Source organism: Sander lucioperca, chromosome 6 (assembly GCF_008315115.2).
Source record: "Sander lucioperca isolate FBNREF2018 chromosome 6, SLUC_FBN_1.2, whole genome shotgun sequence".
In the NCBI taxonomy this organism is placed as follows: domain Eukaryota; kingdom Metazoa; phylum Chordata; class Actinopteri; order Perciformes; family Percidae; genus Sander; species Sander lucioperca.
Window position 1 is genome coordinate 23,189,056 of NC_050178.1, and position 12,595 is coordinate 23,201,650.

Sequence of the window (12,595 nt, forward strand, 5' to 3'; positions counted from 1 at the left end):
AACATCAATATGAGTTCCCCCAGCCTGCCTATGGTCCCCCAGTGGCTAGAAATGGTGATAGGTGTAAACCGAGCCCTGGGTATCCTGCTCTGCCTTTGAGAAAATGAAAGCTCAGATGGGCCAATCAGGAATCTTCCCTATATGATGTCATAAGGGGAAAGGTTACCTCCCCTTTCTCTGCTTTGCCCGCCCAGAGAATTTGGCCCACCCATGAGAGAGAGAGAGACATCATGGCTTTCAAATGAGCAAAGTGGCCGTTGGTCAAGGCCACACCCCTCCACCTTGCCCCCCCCCCCTCTCCTCCTCAATAGCATTTAAAACTACAGACACAGAAATGGCACATCCTAAGGAAAGCTCATTGTGGGACTGGCTCTAGTGGCTGTAATTCTGCACCAAGGCTGAATTTCAGGAAAGAGACTTCAGATACAGTATTAGGGGACCACTAAGGTCTATATAAAGAGACTTCAGATACAGTATTAGGGGACCACTAAGGTCTATATAAAAGCATCCAAAAAGCAGCATGTCATAGGACAATATTGTATGTAGCGTTTTCTTTTGTGGGGTACAAATGTTCCACCAAAACAAGTTCCTTCCTGAGATTATTTTTCAGAGCCACGTCTCTGCGTCCGGGGCTTAGTGCCTTCCAAGACGATTGTGATTGGTTTAAAGTAGGGCTGTCAATCAATTAAAAAAATTAATCTAATTAATTACAGACTCTGTGATTAATTAATCGAAATTAATCGCATACATAATTAACGGTGCCTGAACCGATACTTTTTAAGAAAGTAAAAAAAGAAAAGAAAACAAAGGGTACTAAACAACAGTTGGTGACATTAAAGAACAGCTTGTTTATTGCTAAGGCCATATGGTCAAAATTAAATGATTTAATAATAATGTATAACAATAACAATAACTTATTTCACTAGTAAATTGCTGTTGAACGACAAAAACAACCACCAGGTGGGAAAGGGACATTTACAATAACTTCAAATGCACGACGAAGCTGTAGTTTACCAGTTTCATTGAACGCACCGTCTGTGTTGTTTTTCCGACGGCAGCTCGGCAGCTGCAGATTGTTACATCCCGCTGTTGAGTCACAGTCCTCTACAGTAAAACACAGTCAAACTTTACACCGTTCAGCGTTAGCTGTCAGCATTGTAACCGTGTTTAATCCAGCTACTAGCTAGCGGTAGGCTAACGTTAGCTGCTGTCGAGTATAGTGTTAACTAGCTAGCAGTAGGCTAACATTAGCTGCTGTTGAGTATAGTGTTAACTAGCGTCCCGTGCAGCGGTGTTTGTGTTGCCTGTATCGTCTTCAGAGCACCAGAGAGAAGAGCAGTCATATCAGTGGCACCAGATTTCGGTAGCCAGGGTTGGCAGGAAGAAGATTTTTACAAGTAAATGTTCCAGTTAATGATCCAGGCAGCACATTCTCGTCTCCCTCCTTCATTTTACAGTCCAATGGTGGCTAGAACGGCTCCGGGTCAAACGTCAATATGGAATGGATTAATCTGCGTTATTTTTTTTAACGCGTTATTTTTTCTCAGATTAATTAACAACCCAGAGCATTTTTTTCTCCTAACCCAGAACCCCCCCTAGCTGTGGTGCAGCTAGACCTTCCTCCACAGGGCCATTGAGATAGGGCTGGCAATGAGAGACTAGCTTGCCCATTCTACATGAATGGTCATTTGATATGCGTTTTAGGCTTGTTAGTGTAGACGGAGATTAGGTTTGTTTCAAAACTTTGTTCAGAATTAAAAACGTAGTAGTGTGGATGAAGCCTAAATGCAAAGGGATCATCTGGGAATAAGTACACCTTCAAAATAAACAGTTGTTTGAGCTGCAGAGAGGGAATGTCTGTCCCTGAACCCTGTCTCTCTGTCTGAAAATGACTTCACATTTAGGAAACCACACGCTGACAATATTAATCCATCTTCCTCCAGCGTAGACTTGACACTTATTCTTCTTGTATTCCCTGTGGGAAACCTCTCTATCTACTGTATTTCTCCTTCTTTCTCCCTCTCACCCTTGCTGCTCACTCACTCACAGTGACAGTGTGTCCCCTCCAGAACATTTCAATGTAAAAATAACATTTTTGAACCTGCGGGGGAAACGGCAGAGCCAGGTTAAATGTATTTGTTATGTAACAATAGATTTTGCAGAATCCAAACTTCTCACCCGGTTTCGGGATCAGACGTAGTGTGACCGTACATACACAAGTCACTCAGCACCAAACTGTAACAGCTTTTCATGACATTATCGTGAGGCGACAGAAATCTTTTGATGCTACTTCAGCTGTATTTTCTTGACCTAAGACCATCAAAGAGAGGGGGGCAGCTGAAAAACTGATGCTGCTAGCATGGCACATTCATAACACCGTAAACTGTCAGGATGGCAAAAAATGACCTTAAATGTGTACTGTGTGTGTGAATGTGTGTGTAAGTCAGAGTGTGAGAGAGTTAGAAACTGTCAAAACATCCATTTATCAAAGAGCCCATGAGGTCTCAGCAATGTTTTTTCTCTCTCGTTCTCACACACATACACACACAAATATACTGTGTGAGGCACCTTGTATAACAGTAAATAAGTTTTACACAATATAAGCTTTTGTTTAACCAGCCCCGAAATCGCCATCGCCAAACTCACCAGACTCCATTTAGATAATCAGTACTTTTAGCGTGTATAGAGCCAGCATATTTCCACATGTAAATGGGTGAATTAAAGGTCTATTTCAACCAAATCAGAGTGGTGATTGTTGGAACATTGGAAAGACGAAGCAAGGCGACTTTTTCTACTTTTATTTTGTTTCTGTCGACTTTCAATGAAGCGTGTTTTACAGTGCTAAAATGACTGTTTATTTAAATGGAGTCTGGTGGGTTTGGCTATGCTGGTTAGGGCATTTTCACACCTGTAGTTCGTTTGCTTTGGTCCGAATCAGTTGGTGAGTTAGTAAAGTAGGAGCGATTTGCCCTCGGTCGGTTTGGTTCGGTTTGGTTTCATACCTGGAAAAATCCAAGCGTACCAAAATGCATCATTACAAATCAGGCAAGAACGTCCAGCCCTCTTATTGGTCGGATGTGTCTGGGGGCGGGAGCAAGAAAGTAAATACAGGAAGAAGGTCCTGTGTTCAGGACTAGTGCGTAGTTCTTGCATCTCCATGGTCAAACCAGCTCATTTCATTAAAATAATCAGACATTGTTTCACAAGCGTTACTATGTCTGCTCTGGTCAAAGACTTCTCTCTGCTCTGCTGGCGTCTGTCTCCAAATTTGCGGTAGCTGGTTTGACCACGGAGATGCGAGTGACGGACCGCAAGCTTGACCGCTGTCTATTTCTGTGATAGAAACACCGCAAGCTGCTACAGTTTGCTGCTCTGCTGCATCGCAGATTGATAAATACACCTGACTACAGGAGACATCAGCTCAGATTTGTAGATTATATAAAGCCTAGTTGGTGTGATTTGAGTATGGATCACGTTCTCACCACAAATGAACCGCTCCAGTTCGACTGAAAGCTTACCGAGACCACCTCTTTAAGCAGGTTTTGGTACGCTTGTTTGGTCCGCTTTTGATGTGCACCAGAGTTTGATTGCCGCGTTCTCACCTGCCCAAACGAACCGCACCAGCGGGGCAAACAAACTCTAATTCGATTCAACCGAACTAAACGAGGCAGGTGCCTTTAATCAAAAGGTATTTTACTCTTTAACAAAAAGGTCGAACTTTGTAGGGATCCTTTCCATAAAGTTGTCAGACACTTAGAATAACAATCTGAGCACGAAAAAAACGAGATAAACGTGTTCGTGTACACAAATCAAATAGATTAAATTACGTGACCCTTTCACGAACTGCCGTGAGACTGGGTTGAGACTTCAGCATCACTTCAAGATCAGCATGAAAAAACTGTCTGATGAGAATCAAACACCATACAGCTTGTTTCACCTTCCTCAGATCCTTGCCATTCAGCTCAAGATGCACACCTTATGTAACCAGACCATAACGTCACAAAGCTGAGCTCCAGCTCTCAATCCATTCAATCAAACATTTCAATCACAGCAGCTCAGAGTGAAAATATGTCTCTCGTCAAGTTAGGAGTGAATATTTCTGGCATACTGAACCAATTAAATAAGACACCCCGGGCTGAGTTTATATAATCTAGATGTTATGTCAAGGGCCTGTCAGGACGGAGAAGATTCACTTCTCATGCTGATTTTTTTACACAGAAGGAGTGATTTCGCTCAAAACTCTAATCTGATTTGTCCAGGTCTTTTCTCAGGACTTGAAAGACAATCCATCTGCTCCTCCTGGCCGCCGTTCAATCACACCGCCTTCTGTTGTGTGGGCTGGAGGTGGGTTAAATGTTTCTACCACTTCGCTGACAGCCGGGGGGGGTGGGAGGGGTGGGAGTCGGGTACATTGTGTCATCTCGCTGCTATAAAGATCGCGGCTGGAGTCCTAATTCATCACCCCAGGCATCATCGTGTGGCATTACAATATGCTAATGTGGCTACACCGTGCCCTCTCCGTCACCTCGTTCCTTCTCTTTCATCTTTCTCCCTCTTCCCCCGACCTCCCTCTCCTCTTCTTCCCTTTGGAGCCTAGAGAAAATTGGGTTGGTGCAACAAGACAGGCCTGCTTGGTTCTTTTGGGGAATGATTGTAAAGATGTACAAAGAATACTTTTACGGCATTTCCTCTCTAACTGGGACGTTTTGGGACCGATTGGTGGAAATTGCTTCGGACAAAATACAAATGGCGATACGCTGGTAAGAGCGAATGACATTTAACCATGTATCCAGCTAATTTAAATAGATCACGTTACTGTATTGTTAAAGCGTAACTCTCGCCAAAATGCAACCTAGGGTCTTTTTGTGAATGGACCCGAGTCAAACTTGCGTTTAAAAGCATATTTAGGACGGAATCGCCACTTTTAAGATTTCCCGTATTTTCGTTCTTCGGTCAAATGGCCTTTTGAATGGGAGAGCTAGGGGCACTACTATGATAGCATCAAAATAGCTATTTTTAAAACACTAAGAAGGCTCGACACAACATGAGACTTTGCTCCAAGTATCACCAGGGGCTCTACACCTTAACGAAAGACTTGACAACATTGGTTTACTAAACAGAAAGGTTTTAACAACTCACCGTAGCTCTTGTTGTTTGCGCTCGCAGCCATCTCGCCAGTCAAAAACAGTCTATCTCAGGATGTGAATGAACGGACTCCATAGAAGGAAATGTCATTTTTATATGAGGCTACAAGGTCAGTTGTGTTTTTCACTAACGACAAAACAACGAATTATCCGTGCATCTATATGGAACTAAGCTTTAGGAGCTTTCCATCTTTACTCTCCTCCCTGTTATATTGCATTCGGAGATTGACTATTTTTGACTGGCTCGATAGACGGCGACCGGAAAAACCAACAGCTACAGTGAGTTGCTCAAAACCTTTCTTTTTAGTTAGCTGTGTACACAACCAATGTTGTCAATGTTTCGTTAAGATGTAGAGCCCCTGGTGATACTTGGAGCAAAGTCTCATGTTGTGTCGAGCCTTCTTAGTGTTTTAAAAATGTTGATTTTGATGTGATCATAGTAGTGCCCCTAGCTCTCCCATTCAAAAGGCCATTTGACCAAAAAACTAAAATACGTTAAATCTTAAAAGTGGTGTTTCCGTCCTAAATATGCGTTTAAATGAAAGTTTGACTCGGGTACATTCACAAAAAGACCCTAGGTTGCATTTTGGCGAGAGTTACGCTTTAACTTCATGTAATATTGTATGTGGCATTTTCTTTTGCGAAGTGCAAATGTTCCACAAGAAACAAGTTCCTTCCCGAGACTATTTAGCAGAGCCACCATTGCTGCTTCCAGAGCTTAGCGCTGCCCAAGACCATTGTGAATGCTTTAAAGAAATGCAAACAACCCAGAGCGGAGAGGAGTTTTTTTTCTCCATCGTAGACTGTATGTCTGGAGGAGCCACACATTACTCCACAGCGCTGTGGAGACAGTCTACCAATGCAAGACTAATTCGAGGTAGATTCGACATCTGAAGTCTTCATGATTTTGGCAAAAGAGTTTTCAAATCTGTTTAAATATGTATTTGTCCTGTGCTGTTATGGGAAAATGTTGATCTCAGACAGTGGATATGTTGTTCTTACCCCATGTGACGGATACGTTAGCCATCCCCAGTCTCCTGTGATCGTCGTCGTGTCCAATAGGTTCACTGCAGACAAAGAAACAAAACAGAGGAGGTATGTGAATGAACTTTAAATTTAAAGTAAATAGGTTTTGCCATCCTCCCCACATCCATCCAGTCCTTTGTCACCATCCTCTGTGTGCACTGGCACCCGAGTCACGCACATACCCACATACACCTGTCTGACAGGTGTGACTGATGAGGCGTGACGGTTGTCACAGCAACTAGGAGTCGGCGGTCACAGTGTGAGATGTCACCTTGACCTGGTTCACCCTCAGTGCCCTTGGGGCCTGGACCACAGTGGGCCAGGCTCAGAATAGAACAGGAAACAAAATGCTAACTGTTAAATGTGCAGAATAAAACGGTACAGTATCTGAGCGCTGACTGGCTGGAAGCCACCAGAAAATATGGGTCCAGGACCAGGGGCCCAAGGCCAGAACCTCTGTGTGAAGTCACTGTTATTAACGTTGCATTTCTTGTAGTTTAGTCAAAGGGCTTAAGGGCTTAACCATAACTATAACTATAACGATGTGAGCGGAACGATAAGGCCGGCTTCACACTGGCTGAGTGGCGTGAGCATGTCAGCTGCGTGGCGTGTCCGTTTTTATTTCGGCTCCCATGGTAACAGGTTAAAGCTTGCACACTGCCTGCGTGATACGCACGTCTCAGGCGCGGCTCAAGCCGCGCCGAAAACACGTGCATGCTAGAAATAGGACCGACGCCTATTTTTCATGCGACACGCAAGCGTGTTGGAAGCGTTTCCAGGCAAAATAGAATAGGAAAAGATGTTTATATGTCATTTTGACACAAATACATATTAATAAATGACATGTTGATGTTTGAAAGTCTCGAGGTTTTGACATGAATGCAGATATAAATGTCATTTAAAAAAATAATAATAAATAATGATCGATTTTCTAATATTGCACCTGTCAATACAGAAGGAAATATTCTGGAGCCTATTTTGCCGTCAATACTGCCGACGTTGTCTTTGCTGTAATCAGATCAGTATATATTTATGTTTATGAGAAACATGCATGTGTCCAGACAAGGCTAGCAGCAGCAGCGCCGCGTCATACACATTTCTTGTGTGCAAAGACATAGAAAACGCCACACAGCTGACACGCAACAGAAACGCCACGCTCACGCCACACAGCCAGTGTGCAGCCGGCCTAAGGTTCTGTAAACAGTGACATCAAGCTCACACCGCACCCTCCAGCTAATGATAATAATACACTAATACAGTGGACGTTGCCATGTTTAAAAATACACAGAGCTACCTATAGGATTGTAGCCCCATCGAGTGGAAAGTCACGCCACGCCCCTGACCACCTGTGTGGAAGAAATAGCTCTCTGCAGTGCGATGGATTTTAATTGGCTTTCAGTGTTTCTATCGTTCATCAAATCTCTCTGAAAGTGACCCCAACGATATAGCTTGCCACTGTCCAACATCGACTTGAGGTAGAACAATTTTTAGTTAACTATATTATATATATAGAAACCTATAGTTATAGTTGTTCTTCATGTCAAAGTCAGAGCCACAAAAGTCCTACTGAAAAACTGAAGGAATAGCCTAAACGTTCAATTTGAAGATAGAAACTATCACGATCCATGTTAGGTGAGTGTTTGTCTCCTCGGTTTATCTATAGGACTTTAGAAGGGCTGAGTAGGGTTTTTTGTTACAGTAATATTAGAGGTGGCTTAAACTTATCTCTTATTTATAACTCATTTATTGTTTGATAGCGGAGTATTTTGGTAATGTGCTGCTGGCTGCATGTCAGCGTAGCTGCCCTGCCCTGTCTCAAAATCTGCCTGTGGAGGCAGTGGACCAGAAACTCTTGTGTTCTGTGAGGTAAAATTACTAGTTTTATTAAAGGAGTCTGGTGACTATGAAGGATGGATATAACAGCATCAGTTCTACGTCGGAAAGGGCTGTCTGACAGCAAGCTCAAGCAGTGAAAATTAAGTAAATATAGCGTACACTAAAACTGCAAATTTTTTTTAGGTGGGCCTTTTTTAGGTGGCTAAAATAAGTTTTGCTGCCTCCCGTGCTGCCCCGGCCCCCAGCGGTACGTTGCTTAGCTTCTGTGTCGGTACTCCAGCCTGCTTTTCCAAAACAGGGGGGGGTGCCGACCGCTATCCACTGCTAACACATAAATCATATCATATATCCAAAACTATTCCTTTAATGAACCACTAATCCTATCCACTGTCTGTGTGTGTGTGTGTGTGTGTGTGTGTGTGTGTGTGTGTGTGTGTGTGTGTGTGTGTGTGTGTGTGTGTGTGTGTGTGTGTGTCCTCTAACACCTTCAGCAGTATGATCTCTGCCCCTGGGCTGCTTGTCAAGCAGCCAAGTGATGTTCCTCAAATTAGAACGAGTTTAACAAAACACTTCACACTCCTCGGCCCTTAATCTCTCATCCTTCATCTTTCTGTCTGCCTCTTTTCCTGTCTCTCCAGAATGTTAAAGCTGCAATATGCAACATGTTTGCCTTGAAGCAGGAAGTGAACTGCAACTTGGCCTGCCCTCCTCCCCCTCAGCTGGCCAAGTTCAAGTCAGAATACCTTTTCTCTCAGAGATGATCTACTATCACTCTGTGGTTACTTACTGTAGAACATGTTGCAAACTGAAAGTTCAAGGAATATGTGACATTAAACGTTCAGAACATGCACTGTTTTGGTAGATGTTTTTTAATTCACTGGCAAAAAGGAAATTTTGACATTTATGCTTTTTTTTTCCTTTTAATCAATATCATGACGGAAAAGAGAAAGAAAATAAAGAATTCAGAAATGCATAAAATCAAACTTCATCAAAACAAGAACCACCCACACAGTTTGATTGACAAGTGACTTCTGGCATCTGCAGAAAAGATCACAGTGATGAGTAGGCCTACTAAAAGTGTCTGCACATCCACGGTACACGTACACAGGTGTTTTCACTGTTTTCTGCCGGATCAGACTCTTCTCTGGAGCGTGTGATTGACTGACATCTGACTTTCCAGTTAACTTTTATTGCAACATGATAGGACGGGACAAAGAACACCTGTATGGTTCTTTTGAAGCTGCATTAATATGTTTTGGCCACTTTAGGAAGTACAGAACAGGCTCTTTCTCACCTGATGAAGTCTCTCCCTTTAGTTCTGTTTCATTCTCCATCAACTCCTGAGACAAATATGTGACTATTTAGTCGCTAATCGTATCTGCTGCTCTAGTTAGCTAGTTGCTAACTTTATCTGTCAGCTGTGTGGTGCAGAGAAGTGCACAGCAACCCCCGCGAAATGACTCGTCTTACAATCAGAATTTGATCCATTCGGTCTGATAACATTTGGAAAGTCTAGAAGAGCCGCACGATTAAATCATCATATCCCCATTCAAGGTAGCGGAACGCTAAACTGGAAGTAGCCGGCTCGGTCTCTAGTGTGCCGTTCAGTGGGCCGCACATTCAGAAGTTATGCTGATCATCCAAGTAATTTTTGGTGTTTGGTGTTTTAAGCCCCCAACATCGTCTTCCAGGCAGCGCTGCATGGAAGACACTAGGGTTAGGCAAGGGTTAGGTGCCTTGAAGTCGACGGTGGAGGCTTAAAACACCATAGAGCTTTATATTATACGAATTGGTGTGCATACATTTTTGTACGATATCGTGTGAACCCGTTCATGAGAATGCATAGGGTCTAGGGTTAGTCACTTACAGTTTAGTAACACTAAACAGTTCTCATTTGCTGCTGTTTTGGAGAAAAGTTTTGTGTTTAGCTCTGAAAATGTCAATTTGTCGCTTTCTGTGGGTCAAGAAGTGTCTAAACCCACAATTCACAGAGGCAAATAGGATGAAGGTAAGTGGTGATGGGGATAGAGCACTCTTGTCTGCCACAGCTCCACTTCATGATTTAGGCTAATAAGACAGAAGTATTTCTCCATCAAAACCTTGCCAAGTGGAGCCTTGAAATTTATCTGTGCAGAGACTGTTGCTTCCCCACACACACACACACACACACACACACACACACACACACACACACACACACACATGCACACACACTCACGTGTTGCAATTAGTTGGTGTGTCACTCCTCCTAATTTGGGTACTGGGCCGCTGAGGAGGGCAGTGGGTCAGAACACATAGACAGATGGCAGTGCCACCGTCCTCCCATCTCTCTATCCATCCCTCCCTCATCCACTAGCCTTCTCTCTGTCTCTCCTTCCCTCAGGGCGCCGACTTCCCGTCGTCTCGTATTGATGATGCGATGGCCCCTCGTGCTCTAGCCAAGGTCACAAATGGATGCCGCCAATTACGCTTGTCTGAGTGCTCTTCATCGTACCCCCAAAGTGACATAATGAAAGCAGCGTGCTGGCCCAAGTGGATTTAATAATTCTTCCACGCACCGAGGGAATTTTGCTCTGCTTTACTGTTATTATAAAAGCATTAAAAAAAAAGAACAAATCCATCCGAAAACACGTGAGGCGCTGTATTATCACCACAGCAGGCTGTGTGAAGATTCATGAGCCATTCCCAGTGGTATTAATTTAATTTCCACTCAAATGAGAAATCCCTCTGTCTTTGAAGGTGCACGGGAGTCATTTATCTAATTTGCTCTTGCTGTCTGAATTATGACTTATACACAAGCAATAGGCACCGCCGTTTTAATACACGGGCTTACCCGATGATGTGAAGGGGCCCATGAGGCCCGAGGGGGTGGGAAGAAATAAATAAAATTAACAGGGAGAAAAAAAAAAATCATGTTTGACTTTGTGTGGCACTCCCGGCTGTTGCTGACTATGTGACTATGTCATAAATTGAAACTGCAGTTATGAGTGATTGTTGATGCATTATTGTATGCGGCTAATGCTTGTGCTTGTTGGACGGGGCAATAGTTATGTTGTGATGGTGCTTGGGGGAGTGTGGGAGGGCCTTGAAAACCTCATGGTTTGGTGGTTGGCCGCATGGTGCTTTACGGCGGCCTTGGATAGGGTTTAGTGGCATGTTGGGTGCTTTGCTTTAATGTGACAAGAACTGTGCGAATAAAACAGAAAATAGGCAATAATTATTTTTGCACTTTTTCTAATCTTACCTGCATGAAAACAGAAGTGAAGCCCAATTCTCTCTCTCACTGCATCACACCGCCACCTTTATGGCAGAATGTTCTCATGAACCATTCGTTCATATAGCTACGGAAAGTAAAGCACTGTATGTATTCCATGTATTTATTACTGTACGCACCACATTGACGGCTGCTTTATAAGGAGGTCGGGGTGGATTGTTGGGTCCTAAAACACAGGATTTTTAAGCGGGGGAATGAAGTTTGTGTCACAGAAGAAATTATGGGGAAAACGCAAGAAACGGGTGAAACGGGACTACTACTTAAGGGCAGAGGTGGAATGTAAGAATTACAATCACTCACATTACTGTAATTGAGTAGTTTTTAGTGTACTTTTATTAGGCAAACAAGGAGGTATCCCATGTCCCATTTAACAAACTTTTAAAAGAATTCTATTAAATATAGGGGGTATGACTTTCTGGCTGAAATGTGGACGAGAAGGAATTTCAATCACCTTCACCGTGTGTTTAAAACCTGTGTTTTCAACAACTGAATATGGTCGTAGATCCGTTGCTATAAAAACACCAATGGCATTTGTTATTGCTTTTGCCCGATCTGAATTACCAGCAAAAGTCTGTCCAAATGCCAGGGGAGCTGCGTTTGCACTACGCTTGTGTGTTTCCTTGTAGCAGTGATATTCACGTGGTGTCGTTTCAAGGCAGTTAGCAAGTTTGACGTGTTGCCAGCAACATTCCCGATCCCTATTGAGCAAGGTCGGCACCCTGCTTTCGTCTTATCCACTTGTTTTTGTCCGTTGATGTATTTTACCGGGAAACCAAAATGTTCCCAAACAGGAGACCTTAACGATAACGGAGGGTCTCTACATTGGCCAGCGAGAGGCTTGGCTGGGATAAGCGTACTGTGTGCAAAGTGTGTGTAAAGCGCTCAAAGTGCAGGGCGGAAACTAAACAAACTTCTGCTCCGCCACTTAATATGTTAGTGTGGGAACTCGGAAGTGAAGTATGTTCCGCACGCACAACAAGCCTAATAATTTCTGTTGAAGATTGCATTCGGTGTACATTAGCATCGTTCAGAAAGTCCTGTACTGAAACAGTCTGGTACGAATACATGTACCGTTACACTCCTATGTGTACTTTTACTTTTACTTAAAGGTCCAATGTGTAGGAATTTCTCCCATCTAGCGTTGAGATCATATATCAGTCAACTCTCTCGCACCACGCAGTACAAAGTTCATATTACAGCTACGGTAGCCTTCACGCTTCAAAAAGCCGGTCTCTTGCTCTTTTCAATCTCCTTCTTCTTTTTCTGGGCGAAGAAGAAGAAGACTCTTGTTCCTGAAATTTGGATTTTGAATACG

The 12,595-nt window shown here is 43.3% G+C and overlaps 1 protein-coding gene across 5 annotated transcripts in view; it reads right to left on the bottom strand.

The window, feature by feature from the left end:
- The window catches only part of epha8 (eph receptor A8), a 147,036-nt gene that overhangs the window by 101,097 nt on the left and 33,344 nt on the right, over positions 1 to 12,595 (bottom strand). For all 5 annotated transcript variants that reach the window (XM_031280218.2, XM_031280208.2, XM_031280201.2 and 2 more), the window contains exon 2: positions 6,147 to 6,211. In XM_031280218.2, the coding sequence (XP_031136078.1) occupies positions 6,147 to 6,211 (65 nt within the window). The remainder of the gene's footprint in view (positions 1 to 6,146; positions 6,212 to 12,595) is intronic.